The 24,340-nt window shown below is 38.9% G+C and overlaps 1 protein-coding gene across 1 annotated transcript; it reads right to left on the minus strand.

Moving 5' to 3' along the window:
- Positions 1 to 12,442: 12,442 nt before the first annotated feature.
- On the minus strand, positions 12,443 to 22,489 carry CD69 (CD69 molecule). The gene is made up of 5 exons (XM_055118445.1): positions 22,407 to 22,489; positions 16,310 to 16,432; positions 14,696 to 14,877; positions 14,090 to 14,193; positions 12,443 to 12,554 (listed from the first exon to the last, which is right to left on the minus strand). The coding sequence occupies exons 1-5, from the start codon at positions 22,474 to 22,476 to the stop codon at positions 12,443 to 12,445; spliced, it is 591 nt and encodes a 196-aa protein (XP_054974420.1). The 5' UTR covers positions 22,477 to 22,489.
- Positions 22,490 to 24,340: the final 1,851 nt, after the last annotated feature.

Genomic DNA, 24,340 nt, shown 5'->3' on the forward strand with positions numbered 1-24,340 from the left:
TCAAAAGTTGCAACTAATTTTGAATTTAAAAATTACCATAGGTTGCAAAGTTTTTCACAGTTTAAATATCATATGTTTTTGTAAAAAGTACAGTTCTGCCTATTGTGGATATTTCTATATTCCTCCCAAACATAAACTTAACCTAAGTTTCTCTAGACCACTTGGGGGTCTTCCTTCTATGAGTACACCAGCATTATGGCACTCAAGAATTATTTTTGGATTATTTATTTCTTCTTTGCATCTTGTTATTCCATTAGTCATCCTCTGCCTCTAAATGACCAGAGTTCTTAATAGATGAATTTTTTTCCATTTCATTGTATGGATAGAAACCTGAGCTATTTTTATTGCTTCAGTATGTGACTTTCAGGCAAATAAAAAGAAGAATGAAGTGAATAATTCATGATTTATTTTAGAGGACAAATGCTAACAGTGAAAGGCACATCTAGGCAAACCTCTTAATAAACATGGAAGCTTAAGGTCCTTTATTTCCTGTTAATAATATATGGCACAAAATATGAAAGCAAAACTATAATGTCTTCCCAGTTTGGGCATGAGGTGTAGTTTAGAAATTTTGTTTAGCCAGAATGCTAAGACATCATTTAATTAATATATTGTTTATGCTCATTTTGCTATTTCTAATAAATTAAAATACCCTGAGAAGAGGCTTGTGAAAAAAAATCAGGGTAATTTGTGAATTTAAAAAGGAAACAGTACATGATATTACCCAACATATGACTTGTCATACTCTCTGTGAAGGGTCAGGGATGTGACTTAAAGGTCATGCATGTGACTTGCAAGTGTCAAGCCCTAGGCTTGACCTCCCAGCACCATAAAAACATTAAACATACCACCTCTCAGAGTTCCTATACTTCCTAATATATGTAATAACTAACATGCATGGACAGCATTATGTGATTTATAATCTGGTACTTGATTTAATAAAATGCAAGATACAATTTTATGATTATCTAAAATATTGTGCAATATTTAAGATATTAGGAAATTTAAATAGAATATAACATTTATACATTGTACATTATATACCATACTTAGATTAGAATATAAAATGTATTAGTTTAGTTGACACCTGTGTGTACCCATTTCAAAACATAGGTTGATTTTAATTACTATTTCAAATGTTTCCTTTCCATGGAAATAAGTATTATACTTCAAGGAGTAAAGTGAACAATTTGGTTTATAGGTTGTTCAAAAAGTGTGCTATAAAAGTTAATCAAAAGTGAACTTTGGAGGTTAGAGAGATAGCTCATAAAGCTGACTGCATGCTTCATTTGTAGGAGTGCCAGCTCTAGCCCCTTCTCTAGCTCCACATTTGCTCCCTGAATAATGAGCCCAAAGTACCTCTTAGGACTGCCAGCTGTGGCCCCAAAACAAAATGAGAGAGAGAGTCAGAGAGACAGAGAGAGAGAGAGACAGAGAGAAAGAAAGGAATGAAGGTTGGAAGAAAAAGAAAGAAGAAAGGAAGGAGAAATGGGAGGAAGGAAGGAAGGAAGGAAGGAAGGAAGGAAGGAAGGAAGGAAGGAAGGAAGGAAGGAAGGAAGGAAGGAAGGAAGGAAGGAAGGAAGGAAGGAAGGAAGGAAGGAAGAACAATCTTCACATTCTTTCCTCTATGAATACTTTTTTGTAGCATTTTCAGAGATTTTTCAGAACAAATAATACAAAATATATTATTTAGGTTCTGCTTTGGGACAGGGATTGGGGTTTGGGATGGAAACATCCCAAATATGGTGGTGGGAAGGTATAATGGTGGTGAAATTGGTGTTTGAGTATTAAATGTGATGACATATTGTGAACTACCTTATAGAAAAAAAATTAAAAAATAAATAAAATCTGTTAGAAGGGACAGAAAAACAAAAACAACAAATATTATGGTATTGATTTGAGATGCTGTATGTAAAGGTGATTATCCTCAACTGTGCCCTTGCCCTACCTGGACACTTACACTGTGTTTACGTAGGCATTTGCTGAGGAACTGTGCCCTTACTCCTTAACAATTCTCCCTATCCTTCTCATTCATGTCTGCACTGTTTTTGCCAAGGATCTCTGAGGGCTTCTGAAAACACAGCTTAACCCTCAGGCCACCCACAACTCGTTTCTTTATCTCCTGGCTGAGAATGTGCAAATCTCCAGATCAGTCCGAGCTAAAGGCTTAGGACATCTCAGTCATACATACGCTTACAGTCAGGCCCAGCACTCTCTTGCACGTGGGCAGGCCCTCCCAGGTCCCAGGGGGGGTTGTGCAAAGCCCACTTTTCAAACCATTTAAGCAACAACACTACTTAGCATTACGACTTTGCTGAGGAGCAAAGGTTTTTGCCTTTAAACTTTGGTCAGCCTTTTGTCTCTGCTTATCATTACTCTCTGATGAAGCAAAATAATAATTGCTGATTGCTGCTCTGACAAACACCAGAGTGGATGTTTTTTTTAAAAAAAGCCATGGAAGCCCCCCTCCCCGCCCCCTGCCCGCCGCGGCTCGGGGCTTCTCCTGAAGCCCCTGCCTGGCACCTTTCCGCCGCCGCCGTCGGATCAATGTGACCAATCCCCACTCTGCTGCTTAGGGGCGTGTCCTCATCTCAGGGGGCGTGGCCTAAAAGTGGGCGTGGCCTCTTTCCGGAGCGGCCGCAGTTATTTTTTTTTTACCATTCCATGCCTTCTCCTTTGGCCACAATTGATAGAATTCATTCTATCTGTGTCTTAGTGGGCGTGGTCTAAAGTGGGCGTGGCCTCCTCTCAGAGCGGCCAACGCTAACGCGGCCGCAGTTATTCTTTGCTACCTCAGCTCAATCCGTACTGTGTATTCCTTTGAAAACTCACTTTTGCGATCTCAAACATTTACGCAAAATACCTATTAGCTTAGGCTGACAGTATAAAAGCTATCAGTGAATAAGGGAAGTTTAGCACAATCGGAGCCCCTTCTTCCCACAAAAAGGAAGAGGAATAAATAACTACAAGGTTCCAACTCTGCACTTCCGTGACAATATGAAGAAACAGCGAAAATCCCCTCCACCAAGAGAGGGAGAAGAAAAGATACTAGAAATCTCAAAAGAGTCTCCCAACATCTACGACCTCTCAGATAAACAATTCAGAGAGGAAATATGGAGGAGAGTCGACCTACTCCAAGCAACTATGGAACAGACATCCAATAAATTAAGGGAGGAGATGAATCAAGCGCTGGAACGGTCTACCAAGAAAATACAGGAAGAAATGAGAGCAGAAATGAGAGCAGAAATTTCAAACCTTCGAACCGAAGTCTCACAAATAAAGCAATCGGTAGATGAAATAAAAATCTCACTAGATGCCCTCAACAGCAGAATGACTACAGCCGAAGACAGAATCAGCGAGCTTGAGGATGAGCTGCAGAAAGCTTACAGACAGCAACAAATAATGGCCAAAGACCTCAAAATGGCTATAGAGCGAATCAGAGCCCTGGGGGATGACTTCAAGAGGAACAACATAAGAATCATTGGAGTACCAGAACCACAGGGAAGTAACCCCAATGAAAAAAACATAGTCAAAGACATCATCACTAAGAAATTCCCAGAGCTGGAGAAGGCAGGCGTCCAGATACAAGAAGTCCGAAGAGTGCCAGCAAAAAGAGACCCAAATAAAAAGACTCCAAGGCATATCATAGTCAGAATGGCGGATGCTGTAGATAGAGACACAATTCTACAAGTAGCAAGGTCAAAGAGGGAAATCACATACAAAGGAGCACCCCTCAGATTTACGGCCGATCTGTCAGAAGAAACCCTCCGAGCCCGAAGACAATGGTGGGACATAGTGAAAAAACTCAACGAAATGAATGCCTCACCAAGAATACTTTATCCAGCTAAACTCTCACTCAAACTCGAAGGAACCATACACTATTTCTCGGATAAACAACAGCTCAGGAACTTCATAGACTCAAAACCAATCTTGAAAGAAGGTCTAAAGGGGCTACTGTAAGACAAGGAGGAGCCCCATAAGAACAACAAATCCCACAGAAAGATGACACAAAACCACATCACAATAATCTCTCTCAATGTCAATGGCCTAAATGCACCTATCAAAAGACACAGAGTGGCTAAATGGATCCGGAAATTAAACCCAACATTCTGTTGCCTGCAAGAAACACACCTGAACAAACAGAGCAAACATAGACTCAAAGTCAAAGGATGGAAAACAATCCTCCAAGCAAACAACCCCCTTAAAAAAGCTGGAGTGGCCATCCTGGTATCCGACAACATAGATTTCAGGATGAAAAAGATCAAAAGGGACAGCGAAGGTCATTTTCTGTTTATCAAGGGATATGTACAACAGGAAGAAATCACACTCTTAAACGTATATGCTCCTAACAAACGACCGGCTAAATATTTAAAACAACTCCTAACAGACTTCAAAGAGGACATCACTAACAGCACAATTGTAGTCGGAGACTTCAATACGGCCTTATCACCTCTAGATAGATCCACAAGAACAAAACTCAACAAGGAAACACTGACTCTGAATGAAGAAATTGAAGAGAGAGGCCTAATAGACCTATACAGGGCCTTACACCCCAAAAAGAAAGAATACACATTCTTTTCCAGTGCACATGGAACATTTTCAAAAATAGACCATGTACTGGGCCCCAGAACATACCTCAATAGAATCGGAAAAATAGAAATTGTATCAACCATCTTTTCAGACCACGATGCGCTGAAGATAGAAGCTAACCACCCACAAATACGGAAAATCAAATCAAACACCTGGAAATTAAACAATTCCATGTTGAACAATGAGTGGGTCAAGAAGGAAATCAAGGAAGAAATCAAAAGATACTTAGAAACAAATGAGAATGAAGACACGAGCTACCAAAACCTATGGGACGCAGCTAAAGCCGTGTTAAGGGGAAAATTTATAGCTCTCCAAGCATTCCTCAGGAAGGAAGAAAGGATCCACATAGATAGCTTGACTTCACGACTCAAGACCCTAGAAAAGGACCAGAGAAAGGACCCCAAACCAGACCGAAGGAAAGAAATAATAAAAATTAGAGCAGAAATTAATGACATCGAAACCAAAAAAACAATCCGAAAGATCAATGAAACAAAGAGTTGGTTCTTTGAGAAAATAAATAAGATTGATAAACCGCTAGCAAGTCTCACAAAGAAAGAAAGAGAGAAAACTCTAATAAATCGAATCAGAAATGAAAAGGGGGACATCATAACAGAAACCAGTGAGATTCAAAAGATCATTAGAGACTACTTTGAAAGTCTTTACGCCACAAAAAAGGAGAACCTAACAGAAATGGATGGATTCCTTGATTCCTATAATCTCCCAACACTGAAGAAAGAAGACCTGGAATACCTGAATAGACCCATCAATGTTAAGGAAATTGAAACGGTAATCAAAAACCTCCCCAAAAACAAAAGCCCAGGCCCAGATGGTTTCACTGGCGAATTCTTCCAAACATTTAAAGAAGACCTATTGCCTGTTTTCCTCAAACTTTTCCAGGAAATTGAAAAAACAGGAACTCTCCCAAACAGTTTCTATGAAGCACATATCTCCCTAATACCAAAAGCAAACAAAGACACCACTAAGAAAGAAAATTACAGACCAATTTCCCTGATGAACACCGATGCGAAGATCCTCAACAAAATACTAGCAAATAGGATCCAACAACTCATCAAAAAGATCATACATCACGACCAAGTGGGATTCATCCCAGGGATGCAAGGATGGTTTAACATTCGGAAATCAATCAACATAATCCAGCATATCAACAAAAGTAAAGATAAAAACCATATGATCATATCAATAGATGCAGAGAAAGCATTTGACAAGATCCAACATCCTTTCATGATGAAAACCCTCGCCAAAATGGGGTTTGGAGGAACTTTCCTCAAGATAGTCGAAGCCATCTATCACAAGCCTACGGCAAGCATTATCCTCAACGGGGAAAAACTAAGGGCCTTTCCTCTGAGATCAGGCACAAGACAAGGATGCCCACTCTCACCACTCCTCTTCAATATAGTACTGGAAGTACTTGCGATAGCTATTAGACAAGAAAAAGAGATTAAGGGCATCCAGATAGGAAGGGAAGAAATCAAACTCTCACTATTTGCAGACGACATGATACTATATCTAGAGAAGCCTAAAACCTCTACTAAGAAACTCTTAGAAACAATAGACTCATACAGTAAAGTTGCAGGCTACAAAATCAATACCCAAAAATCCATGGCCTTCATATATGCAAACAATGAGGCAGAGGAAAGGGACATGAAAAAAGCAATCCCATTCACAATCGTGCCCCAGAAAATCAGGTACCTCGGAATCAGCTTAACCAAGGAAGTAAAAGACCTTTACAAAGAAAACTACATAACGCTACTCCATGAAATCAAAGAGGACATGAGGAAATGGAAACATATACCCTGCTCGTGGATAGGGAGAATCAATGTTGTCAAAATGGCAATACTCCCTAAAGCATTATACAGATTCAATGCGATCCCTATAAGTATACCCATGACATTCTTCAAAGAAATGGATCAAGCAATCCTAAAATTCATATGGAATAACAAACGTCCAAGGATAGCTAAAACAATTCTTGGGAAAAAGATGATGGGAGGCATCACCATCCCCAACCTCAAACTTTACTACAAAGCAGTAACAATTAAAACAGCATGGTACTGGAACAAAGGCAGAGCCGTAGACCAATGGAACAGGGTGGAATATCCCTACACACAACCCCAAATGTATGACCATCTAATCTTTGATAAGGGAGCAAGAGATGTGAAGTGGAGCAAGGAAAGCCTCTTTAACAAATGGTGCTGGCACAACTGGACAACCACATGCAAAAAAATGGGTTTAGACCTTGACCTGACACCATGCACAAAAGTCAGATCAAAATGGATTAAAGACCTCAACATTAGACCACAAACCATAAGGTACATTGAAGACAAGGTCGGCGAAACCCTCCACGATATTGAAGATAAAGGTATCTTCAAACGTGACACGGAACTAAGCAATCTAGTAAAAACAGAGATCAACAAATGGGACTACATTAAACTAAAAAGCTTCTGCACCGCAAGAGATACAGTGACCAGAACCCAAAGACTATCCACAGAATGGGAAAGGATATTTACACAATACCCATCAGATAAGGGGTTGATATCAATGGTATATAAAGCACTGGTTGAACTCTACAAGAAGAAAACATCCAACCCCATCAAAAAATGGGGCGAAGAAATGAACAGAAACTTTACCAAGGAAGAAATACGAATGGCCAAAAGGCACATGAAAAAGTGCTCTGCATCACTAATCATCAGAGAGATGCAGATCAAAACAACCATGAGATACCACCTCACACCACAGAGACTAGCACACATCCAAAAGAACAAAAGCAACCGCTGTTGGAGAGGATGTGGGGAGAAAGGGACCCTTCTTCACTGCTGGTGGGAATGCCGACTGGTTCAGCCCTTCTGGAAAACAATTTGGACGACTCTCAAAAAATTAGATATTGAATTCCCATTTGACCCAGCAATACCACTGCTGGGAATATATCCCAGAGAGGCAAAAAAGTACAATCGAAACAACATCTGCACATGTATGTTCATTGCAGCACTGTTTACAATAGCCAGAATCTGGAAAAAACCCGAATGCCCCAGAACGGATGACTGGTTGAGGAAACTTTGGTACATCTATACAATGGAATACTATGCAGCTGTTAGAAAAAAGGAGGTCAAGAATTTTGTAGTCAAGTGGATGGGCATGAAAAGTTTCATGCTGAGTGAAATGAGTCAGAAAGAGAGAGACAGACATAGAAAGATTGCACTCATCTATGGTATATAGAATAACAGAGTGGGAGACTAACACCCAAGAACTGTAGAAATAAGTACCAGGAGGTTGACTCCATGGCTTCGAGGCTGGCCTCACGTTCCGGGGAAAGGTCAACTCAGAGAAGCGATCACCAACTACATTGTAGTCGAAGGCCATGTGGGGGAAGGGAGTTGCGGGCTGAATGAGGGCTAGAGACTGAGCACAGCGGCCACTCAACACCTTTATTGCAAACCACAACAGCTAATTAGAGAGAGAAAACAGAAGGGAATGCCTTGCCACAGTGGCAGGGTGGGGTGGGAGGGAGATGGGATTGGGGAGGGTGGGAGGGACACTGGGTTTATGGGTGGTGGAGAATGGGCACTGGTGAAGGGATGGGTTCCAAACTTTGTATGAGGGAAGTATAAGCACAAAAGTGTATAAATCTGTAACTGTACCCTCACGGTGATTCTCTAATTAAAAATAAATAAATTAAAAAAAAAAAAAGCCATGAACCAAAATAAAGAAATTATGCCAAAGGGGTGCAGGCTGGAGGAGTGAAGCCCTTATGCCAGCAGGGGGCGCTAGGTGATTGCTGTCGCCGTGAATTTCAGAGCTTTTGGTTATTATTTTTTTGTGATATCAAAAGAATGACTTGATAAAGTCCTGAGAAAGGGTACAGCAGGAAAGGCACTGACCTTGAATGCTGCCGACTGTGGTTCAATCCCTGGTACCCCATATGTTCCTCTGAGCCCTGACAGGAGGGATCTCTGAGTACAGAATCAGGAGTTAGCCTCAGGCACTGACAGGTGTGGTCCCCAAACAGAAACAAAGCAACAACGAACACAGCAAATCATGACAGACAAATTATGAGATAGAATATAAATTTTGCATGGATTTCATGGTGAATACGAAACTCTACACATGGAGTTAAGACAATTTGACCTCTGTGTCATAGTGGGATTGGAACTGGGGTGACAAAAGAAGGTAGTGACTTTCCTTAGCTACTGTAGAATTGCAGAGACTAACTGTGACAACTCCTGTATTATCCTTTCCAACTCCTTGTTGAGTTCGTTACATTCCAAGTAACTTCTCTCTAAATTTCTTACATACCACGTACACTCTTTTGTACACCAATCATACTTTAGTTGAGCTGAAAAACATACCCAAAATATATCATTAAAGGAAAAAAATAGAAATTTTAAAAGGGTTTTAATAAGTATTGTAAATTGGTTTTCAAGGTAAATTGACTTATGTGATTGCAATTAGTTTTTCTGGTCATATATTTTCCAACTTTTGCTCCAGAATTCCTTAACATTTTCATTTCGGTTATTATATATTTTATTTGTAAAACTCTCAGCCAGATGTATGAAAATTGAGAACCACCTCTGGAAACTCGGTTGATATTAGCGTTAAATTTTTTTAAATGAATTGAATTGAGCAGCGGTCAGCTACTTTAAAGGTGAGAGATAACATATGCAGCTTCCATTTCTAATTTTCATAGAGAGAATATGGAACAAAATACATTAGCAAAACATTTTTGATGTAATCAGACTTTTTTCAAGCTGAAATCTCCTTGCCTGCTGCTGTGAGCAGACCCAGCCTACATTTTGTTGTTATTGTTTTTCATGATGATTTATTGCATCCAATATTCCAACACTAATCCCACCACCATTGCACTTTCCCGCCACCATTATTTCCAATTTTTCCCAACCACTACCCAAGCCTGCCCCAATAGCAGGCCCTAAATAATTTACTTTATATTACTTGTTGGAGACCATCCCCTCCGAGGTGCCCCGGGGAAGACAGCCAGGCGTGTGGGCAAGAGACTCATTGCAGCTGCGGGATATTTTATAATCTACTTCTCCCTCTGGGAGAAACTAGCAAGCTTCTGAAAGTTTCCTGCCCGCATGGGAGTAGTCATATGCTAAAGCCAGTAACAAGCTGGACCTCATTTCCCTGACCCTGAAAGAGCCTCCAATGCAGCATCATTGGGAAGGCCGAGTGGAGAGAGGTTCTAAAATCTCAGGGATAGGACGAATGGAGACGTTACTGAGCCTGCTTGAGAAATCATCAATCAACAGGATTTTGTGATTCGTGATTCGTGATATATTACTTGTTAGGAATAATTCACTAAAAATCATCAAAAATGTTTCCTCAGAAGAAAGTGTGTGGAGATTGTTGTATCTCACCCTGGAACATTAAGCCCTTGTGTGAAAGATTACTAACGTGTTGTTACAGGTTAAGCCTTGTGTGTTAATATCCTCTTAATCAAGATTGGTCACCTTCTACTTTACATCTCAGCCAATGTCCATACTACAATTTTTGACCTCCTGCAAATTTCTGGGCTTTTCTGATAAATAAGGAGTTAACAACGGTCCATCATAAGATCCTGCCCCAGAGTTTTGGCTCACAGGGAAACTAACATAATGGACAACACCAGAGGCAGATGACCAGAAAGCCTCAAACCACCCAGTTCTCCCTGTTGATACCCTGAATTCTCTGTAGTTCTTGTCAGTTGGTAAGAAATGCAAAGGACCTTTCAAAAGGCCTACATCAAACTTACTTTTAACTTAACCCTATACTAAATTCCTTTCCACATGGGAGTTCTTTTCTCTTTCTTTTCCTACTTTGCAATAAGCTTTTCTACGTTCCAACTCTGATTCTCAGCATCTTTATCACTCAATATGTTCATTCTGAAAACAATTGAAGACCCTGGGAAACGTGAATGAGCAGCCGTCACTCCAGCATCAACTGGTTCAACAGTAAGATGATGTAGTTCCTCTTTAAGTTTCTATTTAGTGACAGTTTAATGTACGTGACTAACCTATGCATAGCATTTCAGAATTATGTAAGTTCTCTTAGAGTATTGGTTATGAATTCCCATTATCCTCTTACGAGTCAGAGGGTGAATTTATTGTGGCAACGTGATCTCAGCTACTTCCTAATTTAACTTTCTCTTCAGTGTGAGAATGATAATAATATAGGAAGGAAGAAAATAATACAGTCTAAAGTTTTAGATGACAAGCTTCTCTTAGTATTATTTGGAACAGGTACTTGGTATCTCCTATTTAGAGAAAAAGAGTGGATGTGGTGATTTCAAGGATACATAAGGACACAATTCAAGAACAAGTCATGCTACAGAGCTGACGTATGCAGACTTATTTTTTTCTGCATTATAGTGTAAGTATAACATCATTTTAGTTTGTTTGTTCTTCTTTGGCAGCCATATCCGGCAGTGCTCAGAGACGTCACCTGGCTCTGGGGTCAGGGATTACTCCCAGAGGTGCTCAGGCCCATATACAGTGCTGGGGACCACAAAACGTAACTTTTAGTACCGTTTGAAGGGATAAACTTGTGGGAGACCACTTTATTGATTTCAGTTTTATTTTAACATACATAAAAGCAGCTTATAGTTGCAGAGTACAGAAGACAAAGACACAGTTTATTGCACTTAGAACTTACTTCACAAGTAGTATTGCACAAGAGAGAGAATTAAGAATCACAAATTTATACTTAGGTGCTACTCTAGGTCTGTGAAATCCCAGATAAGGATTTATCCATTTTACATATGACACAATTCCTAACACTTTATCTGTTTTACAAACTATTCTACACTTAAAACTTCCTTCCAAACACAATACATAAGGTTTGAGACAATTAGCTATATCTCATTTAAACGTCCAGTTTAGGTTGACAAAGTCAAAACAAAAACATAAATTCTTGACTTGAGGATAAAACATCAAAACAATTTGATAAACTTCTCTAAAGAAAAACGAGAGAGACATTACTAGATTTAGTTTCACAAACATTCGTCTACTTATAAATGTTCTTTGAGCTTAAAACAATGCCCTTCATGGGGCTGGTAAGATAGTACAGAGGGTAAGTTGCTTGCTACTCATACGCACCCAGGTTAGATCCTGGGTACCCCATATGATGCCGCAAGTACTGCCAGGAGGATCCTTGAGCACAGCTCTGAAGCTCTGGAGTAAGTCCTGAATACTGTCAGCCTTACCCCTTCCCCCTCAAAGAAAAATCAAATTAAAAATAAAATAAAATAAAATATGTCTTAGGTTCTTGCTTACATGAGGCTGACTTAGGTTTGATTTCCAGCACCCTATATGCGCCCCAGGCATTGCCAGGAGCCTTCCCTGAGCACAGAGCCAGGAGTAAACCCTAAGAGCAGGAGGTGTACCCACCTCCCAAAGAAACTTTAAAAGATGTCGTTAAGCTAGATAAGTTATCAGTTAAAATTGTTTTCATTAACATTCAATTTTTAGAACCAACTCCTTCAAAGAGAACAAATGCACAAAGGATCCCCCTTCAACAATAAATAAAGCTAAATCTAATAGGTGTATTATTTCTGAATTTAAAAAAATATAAAGTGCATTTACAATACTTAAAGTCATTCTTATTATTGGACACAATTGTCAGCCAACCTGTCACATTTTCAGCCCACGGTGGGAAAATTTCCTCAAGGACAACATTCGCGAATTCCTTTGCTTTTCTTCCACTGTTATTTAGTTTCCAAAATGACCCAAACGTTGTTCACAAAAGTTTTTGTGGTGGAAAACTTCTGACCATGAAGGAGGAACCGTCACACCAACTCCTTTGAGACAGTCCCATGATATAATAGTTCATAAGCAAGTAGGTTCCCTCATTCTCTGGAGGGTTTGTTACATATCCAGTGCAATCTCTTCTCACATTCTGTACTGCTGACTTCTGTGCCATTGAGAAACACACAGTTCTCAGATCCTGATAGGCTGAACCTGGCAGACAATGAAGAAACTCAGAGTTATTTCAGTTCATTATTTCTGTTCAGTTACACAGGAATAAACTTGTGGAGGCAGCCTCTGAGTTTCTCTCTCTTAAAAGGAAGGCATGAGACCAGTCTTCGGCTCTAAACTGTTGGGCAGCAGAGAAGAATAGAGAGAAATAGGATGGAAAAGGATACAAGACTGAATCCAAGAACCTTTCATTGGCTTGCCACTAGAGGGAATACACGATCATTTTTGAGTTCACAAATCTAAGAACCTGTTCCGAGAAGTTCCCACTCAACCCTCCTGTGTACTAGAGCAAGTGATTGGAGAGAGTTTAAAATGGCTAAAACTTATATGTGGGTGTGGTAGCATAATACAGACATATTAAATATAGAGATTTAATAAATAGAGAGAGGTGATTTTTTCCCCCTCTATGCCAAGGATATAGTGTAGCACTATAGCACTGTCATCCCATTGCTCATCAATTTGCTCAAGCGGGCACCAGTAACGTCTCCATTGTGAGACTTTTTGTTACTATTTTTGGCATATCGAATATGGGTAGCTTGCCAGGCTTTGCCGTGCTGGCAGAATACCCTCAGTAGCTTGCCGGGCTCTCCAAGAGGGAATAAGGAATTGAACCTGGGTAGGCCATGTGCAAGGCAAATGCCCTACTAGCTGTGGTATTGCTCCAGTCCAATTACTTAAATTGCTAGATATCTGTTTAGCTCTGAGTCTTATGATGGCAAAGAGCAATACTGGATTTATGAAGTGTTCCTCAGTTTAAAAATGCTTATATATGTTCTTGGTTCTAGAAAAACTTGGGGGAAATTGGCATCTTTAATCCTAGGGCAAGTTTTCTCTTAGATCCATAGAAACTTCCTATTAGTTATTAAAAATATTTTTCTTCATCCTTGTGAAAATGAGAACAAGGAAAATAAGATGACCTTGTTTTCTAAAACTTACTCATCAATAAAATATAAATATGGGAGTGGAAATATTGAATTTTTTGAATAAGTGTTTCTAGAATATTTCTGAGACACTAGAATTTGCTCAATATAGTTAATAGTAATGTTTACTTATATTTATTTCATAGCATATAAAGAAAAAAGTAGCACTGTAGCACTGTCATCCCATTGTCCATCAATTTGCTCAAGTGGGCACCAGTAACGTCTCCATTGTGAGACTTGTTACTGTTTTTTTGGCATATCGAATATGCCACGGGTAGCTTGCCAGGCTCTGCCATGCAAGCAGGATACTTTCTGGGCTCTCTGAGAGGGACAGAGGAATCGATCCCGGGTTGGCTACATGCAAGACAAATGCCCTGCCCACTGTGCTATCACTCCAGGAGCGAAAGAAAAAAATAAAATCAATAAATAATAAAATCCCTATTTAAATAACTCAGTAGATGATAAGTCCACATGATAGAATTTTTTTTCACAGATTCCACATTCAAATCAAACAGTTCTTGGAAAAGAGAAAGAGAAAATGGTCTTTGTGAGACAAGAGTATGGGTGAGAAGTTTAAAGACACTTCTTGGAACTCACCAGTTATGAAATTCTCTACCATTCGCCCATCTCCAGGTCTGATTGCCTTCTTTTTTCAGTCCAATCCAATGTTTGGTCCTACTCACATATCGCATCAAAAACATCTTGAAGAAAGCACAAAGAATCACTGCTAAACAACTCTTGTAAGTTCTGTTGCTCTATTTTATTTTATTTTATTTTATTTTTTTTGCTTTTTGGGTCACACCTGGCGATGCACAGGGGTTACTCCTGGCTCTGCACTCAGGAATTACCCCTGGCCGTGCTCAGGGGACCATATGGGATGCTGGGATTTGAACCCGGGTCGGCCTCGTGCAAGGCAAACGCCCTCCCCGCTGTTCTATCTCTCCAGCCCCAGTTCTGTTGCTCTAAAGAGACTCTTCAGGCACCATACCTCACCCTACCTCATTTGGATTTCTATCATTGAAGCTCTAAAACCAATCCTAAGTCTAAACCAAATACTTATTGTAACAGGCTGATAACACAGCTGTGACTAAAGTTTATTACAAGGAAGAAAAGGTACATCTTCACTTAGAGGGGGGTAGAGGAAAGCACAACTCAGCTACAAAATTTATAAGGACTGCTGTCAATTTCTGATTTCTAGCTTACCATGTCCTTTTCAGAATCAACGTAAGCAAGTGTAGCACCATGTTTAGAACATTCATTTTGGGCTGAGGTCCAGTTCTTTTTCTCCGTGGAAATAAAGTAGCATTTTCTCTGGTACCCAATCCAATCGTCAGAGCATGAAGAAGCATGGCTATTTGATGGTACCGGACAATTGTACTGACCCACTGTGAACAGGAAAACTGTTTTAGTAACAAAAGATACCAAACATTCACAGCCTACAAAATGAGTTCAAGAGAGTTTTTGCTAATTCTATGAGAAGGCTATTATTTTTATCTTATCCTATGCCCCTTATGCCTAATCACCATTACATGAGGTTTATGAAATAAGGGACATATTTCTAAATGTATACTACAAAAAATACAGAAAATAATCCCTGTATCAGTAAGGTAAATGCAATAGAAATTTTGGATCTGAACGCAGTGGCAGAGGAATCAGAAGGTGCAATATATACTATATTAAATTGGGAGAAAGATAGCAAATTTGTGGAAAAGAAATTCAGAATACAAAATGTTCTGTGGCCAAACATGCTTCATAAAAATCATACAATTTCAGTTTCATGAAACATAAGTATATTTTGGCATCATTTTACTTTGTGAAACTGTAACACAACTGACAGTTGAAGCTTCTAGATATAGTCTTAATTATCCATGACCACTGTCCAGTGGCCTTTGAAATATTCTTGGTGGCTAATTCTTAGTGGACTCAGTTGCAAAGCAAGTACTCTACTTATCACTGAGCTACATCTTTGGCCCTGAATCAAGTGTCTCTTATAGCTTCTAGGTGCTCCTTCTCAGAACGTCCCCATCCCTTAAACTTAAAAAAAAAGTATCGGGGGGCTGGAACGATAGTACTGGGATAGGATGCTTGCTTGACCCTTGGAACCATATATGGCCCCCTGAGCCCCACCAGAAATAATCCCTGGAGCCAGGAGTGAGGCCTAAGCACCACTGGGTGTGGCCAAAATAAACAAAAACCAAAACAAACTTGTATAACATAGCAAGAGTGATAGTACAGCAGGTAGGGTGTTTGCTTTGCATGCTGCCAACCTGGGTTCCATCCCCAGCACCCCATGTGTCCCGCAATCCTGCCAGGAGTGATTTCCTGAGCACAGAGCCCTCAGCAGGAGCCCTTGAACAGTGTGCCAGGTGTGGCACCCAAGTGGAAAAGAATCAGTATAAGTATAACTTTTATACTTTTAAAGTTATTTCTTTACATTATCAATTAATGTAAAGCCCACATTTTTATCCTAGCTAGGTACCTAATTTTTATTGGGAACCTAAATCACCCCCTTTGTTCCATATATAAACATCTTCTCAAAAACAATTTTGCCTTATAATAATCTTTAAAGAGAGACACATGTAACACTTATGAAGTTCTATAAGACAAAAGGAAAACGAGTTATGTTAGCTATCCTAAGAACATGAGTGATATTTAGCACACATTAGGAAACTACCTAAATGGAATATATAAGATGGCCCCATATTAATTTAAAAAAAACTTTCTGATTAATCAGAATAGGTCAAACACAAGGGTTTGTTTTCAACCGAGCATGAGTACTTATAGCTAAGAGTGAGTTCGTTCCTGAAAAGTTCCTACCTTGAAGAGCAATGAGAGTTATGATCAAAATAGTGATGATGACCACGGTCACTACAGCACAAGGGATGGGCACCTGAAGGGAGCCTTCACGATGAGTTGTAAACCGAGGGCTGGTGGAATTGTCTGAGGGTAGAGAGAGAGATGTCAATGAATTCAGACAAATAATGGAAGTATAATACATTGATATTCACTGGGGACTTGATTTCAAAACAATCTATGTGTCTTTTCATTTTCTTACATGAGCTCTAAACTCAATTTCCCAAATTTTTGAGTGAACTTAGATTCTTTTGGACAGATGGGGAAAAAATCAGACATAATAATGTGATTATAAAATATTTCCCCCTTTTATGTGCTTGACAGTTACACAACTCTAACTACATCATAATTTTATGGATTTGATTATAATAAGTACACTTGTTAGATACCTGGTTTAAAAGCCTGATAAAAAACATAGTAGACACAATCCCTCAGCCACTCTGCAGCTACTGTTTAAAAGAGATGATATAAATGATGATAAATTTGGATAATGCAATGAAAAGTCATGAACTGGTATATAAATATCTACAGCTACCCTGATTTAAAAATTGATTACACTTTTTTATGTATTTCTAGTGGGAGAGTAATATAGACAAATAATTAGGAAAGCTAGACATGCTCAAAACTTATGACCCAAAATTCCATTCCTAAGCATTTGCTTAAGAGAAATGAAAACATGTCTTCAAAATGCTTTGTGCAAGAAAGTTCATAGTAGCTTTATTCTTAAAAGTATCATACTAGAGGTAGCCTAAATATTTATCAGCAGTAAAAAGATATGTTGAGGTATGGTGTATTCATAGAAGAAAATTCTATTGAGCAATGAAAAAAAAAAACCAACAAAGCTAATATCTGAACAAAACACATTAAGTATCTAAAAAAGGTTGAGTAACATGTTGAGACAAATAATATGCTACATGTTTCCATTTGTAAAATATTCAAGAATAGTTAAAATAAGCTGTGCTGAAATGGAAAGACATCCCCTGCTCATGGATTGGAAGAATTAATATTGTCAAAATGGCAATTCTCCCCAAAGCATTGTACAAATTCAATGCGATCCCTATAGGGATACCCTTGACATTCTTCAAAGAAATGGAGCAAGCGCTCCTGAAATTCATATGGAACAATAAGCCCCCACGAATAGCTAAAGCAATCCTTGGGAAAAAGAAAATGGGAGGAATCAACCTCCCCAACTTCCAACTCTACTACAAAGCGGTAGTCATTAAAACAGCATGGTACTGGAACAAAGGCAGAGCGGCAGACCAATGGAACAGGGTTGAATACTCTGACATACACCCCCAAATATATGATCATCTAATCTTTGATAAGGGAGCAAGAAATGTGAAGTGGAGCAAGGAAAGCATGTTTAACAAATTGTGCTGGCAAAACTGGACGGCTACATGCAAAAAAATGGGCTTAGACCTCCATCTATCACCATGTACAAAAATCAGATCAAACTGGATTAAAGACCTCAACATCAGACCAGAATCCCTAAGGTACATTGAAGATAAGGTCGGCAAAACCCTCCACGACATTGAAGCCAAAGGTATCTTCAAAGCTGACACGCCACTGGCTAAGCTAGTGAAAACAAAGATAAATAAATGGGACTATCTCAAACTAAGGAGCTTCTGCAACTCAAAAGAAACAGTGACCAAAATACAAAGACAGTCTACAGAATGGGAAAGGATATTTATGCAGTACCCATCCGATAAAGGGTTGATAACAAGGATATACAATGCACTGGTTGAACTCCACAAGAAGAAAACTGCCAACCCGATCAAAAAATGGGGTGATGAAATGAACAGAAACTTTTCTAAAGAAGAAATCCGAATGGCTAAGAGGCACATGAGAAAATGTTCAACATCACTAATCATCAGGGAAATGCAGATCAAAACAACAATGAGATATCATCTCACACCACAGAGACTGGCCCATATCCCCAAAAACAAAAGCAACCGGTGTTGGCGTGGATGTGGGGAGAAAGGGACTCTCCTTCACTGCTGGTGGGAATGCCGACTGGTTCAGCCCTTTTGGAAAACAATATGGACGATTCTCAAAAAGTTAGAAATTGAGCTCCCATTTGACCCAGCAATACCACTCCTGGGAATATATCCCGGAGAGGCAAAAAGGTATAGTAGAGATGACATCTGCATTTCCATGTTCATTGCCGCTCTGTTCACAATAGCCACAATATGGAAAAAACCAGAGTGCCCGAAAACAGATGATTGGCTAAAGAAACTCTGGTATATTTACACAATGGAATACTATGTAGCTGTCAGGAAACATGAAGTCATGAAATTTGCATACAAGTGGATCAACATGGAAAGTATCATGTTGAGTGAAATGAGTCAGAAAGAAAGAGACAGACATAGAAAGATTGCACTCATATGTGGAATATAATGTAACTGAGAAGTACAAGTTGGCAACGATGCAACTTCTGGCAGATATCTCTCTGGACTTAGTTACTAAAATACTAAATTACAGAAACCCAAAACTGAGAGGCCGCTAAGTGTGGTCACTCGACCTCACACTTCTTCATCCTCAGCAATGGAAAACAAATTACCTAATGCTTCCTTTTCAGCAGGTCTGACTTTAGGGGAGAGACTCTCCAAACAATAATAGTGAGTTTTGTTGAAATATTGTATGCAATCAAAGTGAAAGTAAAGTGAAATTTATTAGTTACACAGGCGGGGGGGGGCTTAGGGTGGGGGGGCTAGGGGCGTGGGGGTGTTTGGGGTGTGAGGGGGCGGGGTGGAGCTATACTGGGATTCTTGGTGGTGGAATATGAGCACTGGTGAAGGGATGGGTATTCGAGCATTGTATAACTGAGATTTAAACCTGAAAACTTTGTAACTTTGTAACTTTCCACAATAAAAAAAATAAATAAATAAAAAAAAAAAAAAAAAAAAAAAGAGAGAAGAGCAATAGTGTTGGCCAATGCGGCAGAAGCTGGGAGAAGTATTCGCAATGCTCGCCTGTCCATCACCAACTATAAGACGAAGATGACCGCCCTCCGACGTCCTGATGGATCTATCACATCTTCCAGAAAGGTAATGAAGAGGATTATTCACGACTTCTACTCGGATCTTTTTGACAGCCATGTCCACCTGCCCATATACCAAATTCCACAGGATGGATATGTCGTTCCCAACGTCCTCCCTTCTGAAATCCAACACACCATGTCATTGGTAAAGACGCAAACAGCACCCGGTCGAGACAAGGTCAGACCCGAACACCTGAAGAATCTGCCGCCAGTACTCATCAATACATTGGCTCGGCTCTTCACACGCTACCTGTCTGAATGCAAGGTTCCATCCCAGGGGAAAACCAGCAGGACCATTCTTTTCTATAAGAAGGGATATCCAGGATCGGCAACTTAATCTGAAAGGTCGTATATGTGAGTAGCCCCTGTTGAGGTTTCTGTAATCTTTTCTTCATCCTCTCTTCGTGGAGGGGATTTTTCACTGTTTCTTCATATTGTTATGGAAATATAGAGTTTGATCCTTCAAAAAAAAAAAAAAAAAAAAAAAAAAAAAAAAAATAAAATAAGCTGTGCTAAAGGCAATTAGAAAAGTGATTGCCTTTGTATATGTGAGAAAATTAATTTAACATAAAAGAAGCACAGGGAAACTTTCTAAGGTGATAAAAAATTTCAAATGGAGTTGTTTGTAACTTAACTATACACTTATGATCTACATGCCCATTGTATGGAAATTATACACTAAGTTAAAATTATGTGTGAATTAAGAGTAAACTATTTGAATTTAAAATCACGAATGAAACAATGGACTTATCAACAAACTATTGGGTGGAATTGTTTTTTTTCATTTTCTCTCTATATAACGCTGTAAGAAAGAAAAACATTGGTTTCCATAATAAAAATACTTTTGTTAAAGGATTTCATATATCAACATGATGTAGATGATGACTGTGAGTTACAAAAATACACAAGGACAAAAGGACAAAATGTCAAGGTTTAGATAAATGAGGAAAGAAATTACTATGAAAGAATAAGTGCGGTTTCTTTTATAGTAATTCATCATATTCTGGATGTCAGTATCATCTTTTATTCTTCTGGGGATTACTTTTCCCCCATCATGGATCTGCATTCAGATTTTGCAAGGGAGGCTTTTACTTCACTTCTATGGAGTTCTGTTTTTCTCAGCATCTCAAAGCACATCTTCCCATTTCTGCTCACGTTCAGTTACCATAGGAAGTAGCCCTTGAGAGATAGGTTAGCAAGTTCAGGGTTTCCCATCTAGTTTCACTTCTCACTACGTTCGAGTTTTTCAAGCTGCTTAGATTCAATATAGTCCAGCTTCGTTAGTGAACATTAACGTCTCAAATTAATACCGTGGCTTTAGACCCGAACTAGGCCCATTGGCTACTCCAGTGGTAAGTTGTGAGATAGTTCTCAGACTTACTTTATTTGTACTAGTGGTGGTCTGTTGTTATTCACACTTTGACTTATCACCAAGGTAACAAAACACTCCCCCAACACAAACACAGTACTTCCGTTTTAATAGAAGATTATGTCCAATATGGCAGACATTGAAAACAAATTTACTTTTATATTTTCAATCACCCAAGGGTGATGCCTAACAATAACTCATATTGATGAAGCATGAGAAAGGCAATCAAACTCAAAAGTCAAGTTATGATTACTAGTTTGACAAATATTTTGTGTGACTACAGATGTTATCCACTCTTGATTTCTGTGTTTTTAAATGAAAGGTAGATTTGTTAGAAGTAACTGATACTTTTTTTGAACAAACCACACTCAAAAACAATCCCAGGTTTGGGGGTATGACTCAGTGGCAGAGCACATGAATCACATGTGTGAGGTCCTGAGTTAAATATATACACTGCCAAAACAAAGTAAAACTAACCAATGAAACAGAAAATAATCTCTTCCAGATTGCATTAGCATCACTGCTCATAATACATCGTTGTTTATTGTATATCTTTGCTGATAAGTAAATCTTAGTTTTTTTGTTTTCTTTTCTTCTGTTGTTTTTATTTTCTTTTTGTGTTACACCCAGTGATGCACAGGGGCTACTCTTGACTTTGCACTCAGGAATTACTCCTGGCAATCCTCGGGGGACCATATGGGATGCTGGGAATCGATATGAGTTGCCTGCATGCAAGGCAAATGCCCTACCCGCTGTGCTATCGCTCCAGTCCCGGAAATTCTAGTTTTAAGTGTTAGTTTTGTGGGCTATCTTATTAATCAGAAATGGAGAGAATGTGAAAAAAATCAAGAGATCCCTAAAAACAAGTAATAGGAAAACAATGGAAATGCTCTAGTAAATTGAGGAGAGGAAAAGAGGTGTGTAACTATGATGCTCATATTTTGATAATGAAAAAAGGGAAGAAAACTGTTCGATTCATGTGCAATCAAAAACATGATTGCAAGAGAATAGGGAAAGGAGAAATGGAAAAGAGAGCTTCTTAGGAAATGCAGAAACAGAGATGTCATTTTCGAGAACTATTTCATGGCCGTCTAATAAGTTAGATGTGAACTGGACATCCTTTGGTGCGTATGTGGTGATTCCTCCAAAGACTAGAAATTTTGTTTCCAGAGAAGGTCCAGGATGTAATGAGAATGCAAAAGGATGCACACAGAAAACACAGGGAGAAACGAGGTGGAAGCAATCACTAATATACTTACTTGTCTGCAAATTGTAATACATATAAAGAAATTCAACTTATTGGAATAGATACAGATTTATGTGGCTAGCTACGGGAAAGTCCACTGACCTGGTACAAGGAGTTACTCAATAAAATTTAAAAAAATATTGAGATGCTAAAACTATAACAAAGAAACAGATATTTCAGAATCTTTGAAAATTTACTTCATGCTTTCCTTAGGAGTCTAAGATAGTCTATCTTTTAGATAAATACATATTTACTTCTTTTCATTTGCTTCTTTATCCTGACCTAAATGCAATATTAAAAATTTTCACACACAAAAAAAAAACAACAACCCCTCACATTCTTCCTCAAACACTGTTATCAATTGTAGAGCTAGATATTACTAGTACAGGAAGAAGGTCGAACTCACCTCGCCCTCCTTGCTCCAGATTCAGGGAACTGTTCTCTGTTACGGAACGGTCTTCAGAACTCATCTTCATGCTAGTCAAGACACTCTAGTCAGTCCCAGGTCGGCTCAAAGTGAAAGCCCGCAGAAACCCTTGCGCAGTTTTATAGTCTCTGTGACTCTCAGCACTTAGACTGTTACCCTGTCTCCGCCCCCTTCCTTTTCACTCGTCTTTTAGTCCATGCTTCAGTGGCCTCAACCGTGCCGCCTGCTGTGGTGGCGCTGGGCTTTCCCTGCTGTCTGAAATGTGCTTTCTCACAACTGCAGGTGTAGCATGAGACCAGGGGATTTTCCCAAAACGAGACCTCAGAAGAATGTTTGAAGTTTGTAGAAACGTGTAGAAGTAAGTTCCTGCACATGTGAAAAAAGACACAAACGTTTAGAATTCTTCACAAACTATGTAAAGAATGAAAATGTTAGAGACTCCAATATTTGAGATGGCAATCATTCGGAGAAAAAAACATTGCCCCTAAAATATATTTATTTATGTCTTCATCCGTTGAACAGCTAATACTAGTTGAAAGCCTCCTATAAACATGATGCTGCTTGAGGCTAGAGGTTTTGTGAAGAATTTTAAGATTTCTGTCCTCATAGCTGTCTCTCCAATCTGAAAGAGTTCTATTTAGAAAGCTTCAGACATGTATAGTTCACTTTCTTTAATTTGTTAAAAAAATTTTTTTTAGCTCAGGAAATAGAAACTTTGTGGCCTGGAACTTCCTTTCTGTGTTCTAAAATTGTTTATCTTGAATTATCAGTTTTATTTACTTCCCATTCATTTCTTTTTCATCTTTGCTGTCACTTAAAGAAACGTAATTTCCACTCAAGAGTATTTCTTCAGTTATTTTCTCTGTAATTATTTTTCTGGTTTTTCTCTACTTGCTGTATTATTCTTCTCATGGGTCTCTGGAGTTTCAGACATTTGGGGTATTATTATTATTATAAAAATATATATTTCCATGGTACCAGTATCATTCAGATAAGCCAATAGCACAAAGTAGATTTAGAATGTTGATGTGTAATGATTTAAGGAGAGAATCAAAATGGCACTCTGAGTACTGAACTTGGTGTCCAGAATGTTGCCGTCAATATCACTTCCGTACAGTAAGCACTCTTTGTTTGTTTTGAGAGTAAAGTCTTTGTTATGTCATGCTCAAGTGGGTTGGAAACTACCATTTTCTCTAGGGTAATTCCTCCAACATATTTATCTTTTACCAAGACACGAGTAACTCTTATTGGACCTCCTTGCTCTTTTTGTTATTATGTTTTTCAATTTTTTAATTTTTAAAAGTTTGTTTTGTCTGGGGCCCACATCTGGCAATGGTCAGGCCTTATTTCTGGCTCTGTTCTCAGGGATCACTCCTGGCAAGCTTGGGGGATCATATATAGTTCCAGGGATCGAACCCAGGTCAGCTACATACAAGGTAAGTATCTTGCTTGCAGTGCAATTGCTCTAGCCCTATTTTTCATTTTTTAATGTTTTATCACTTTGCTGATATGTCCAACTTTCATACGCACCTTCAAAGATTTCTTACCTAACTTACCATAAAATCTAAATTCTTCTAGCTAAAAAGTATTTGTCCATGTTCTAGTCTCAGGCTGTCTCTCCTATCATTTTCCCTACTAGCCACTGACCTCTTTCTACTGGAAATAGAAAACACATTTTTATTGGAAATTTGTAGGATAACATAGCCTCAGGTAGTTTAGGTTTATTGGGTTACTCCCAACAGTGTGCTCCATTCCTCTGTATTTATTTGTAACTTCTTCCTTTGTGTTCTGATGACTTGTAAATATTGTTTTTCTCTTCTCCTTGAGTCCTTTGCATTTATTCAGAACCATGTCCTTTTGTATGGGCACAGGAAGACTGTAGCAAATGCTATGCTTTTGTAACCTGGGAGTCA

The sequence above is a fragment of the Sorex araneus genome, chromosome 10 (genome assembly GCF_027595985.1).
Source record: "Sorex araneus isolate mSorAra2 chromosome 10, mSorAra2.pri, whole genome shotgun sequence".
Taxonomy (NCBI): Eukaryota; Metazoa; Chordata; class Mammalia; order Eulipotyphla; family Soricidae; genus Sorex; species Sorex araneus.

Bases quoted from the DNA above. Each gene is read 5' to 3' on its own strand.
- CD69 (XM_055118445.1), bottom strand. From the start codon at position 22,476: ATGAAGATGAGTTCTGAAGACCGTTCCGTAACAGAGAACAGTTCCCTG. The intron at 14,878-16,309 runs GTAGGAACTTTT...TCCTGTTCACAG, and splicing joins AACTCTCATTGCTCTTCAAG to TGGGTCAGTACAATTGTCCG. The intron at 12,555-14,089 runs GTGAGTTCCAAG...ATTGTCTGCCAG, and splicing joins GGTAGAGAATTTCATAACTG to GTTCAGCCTATCAGGATCTG.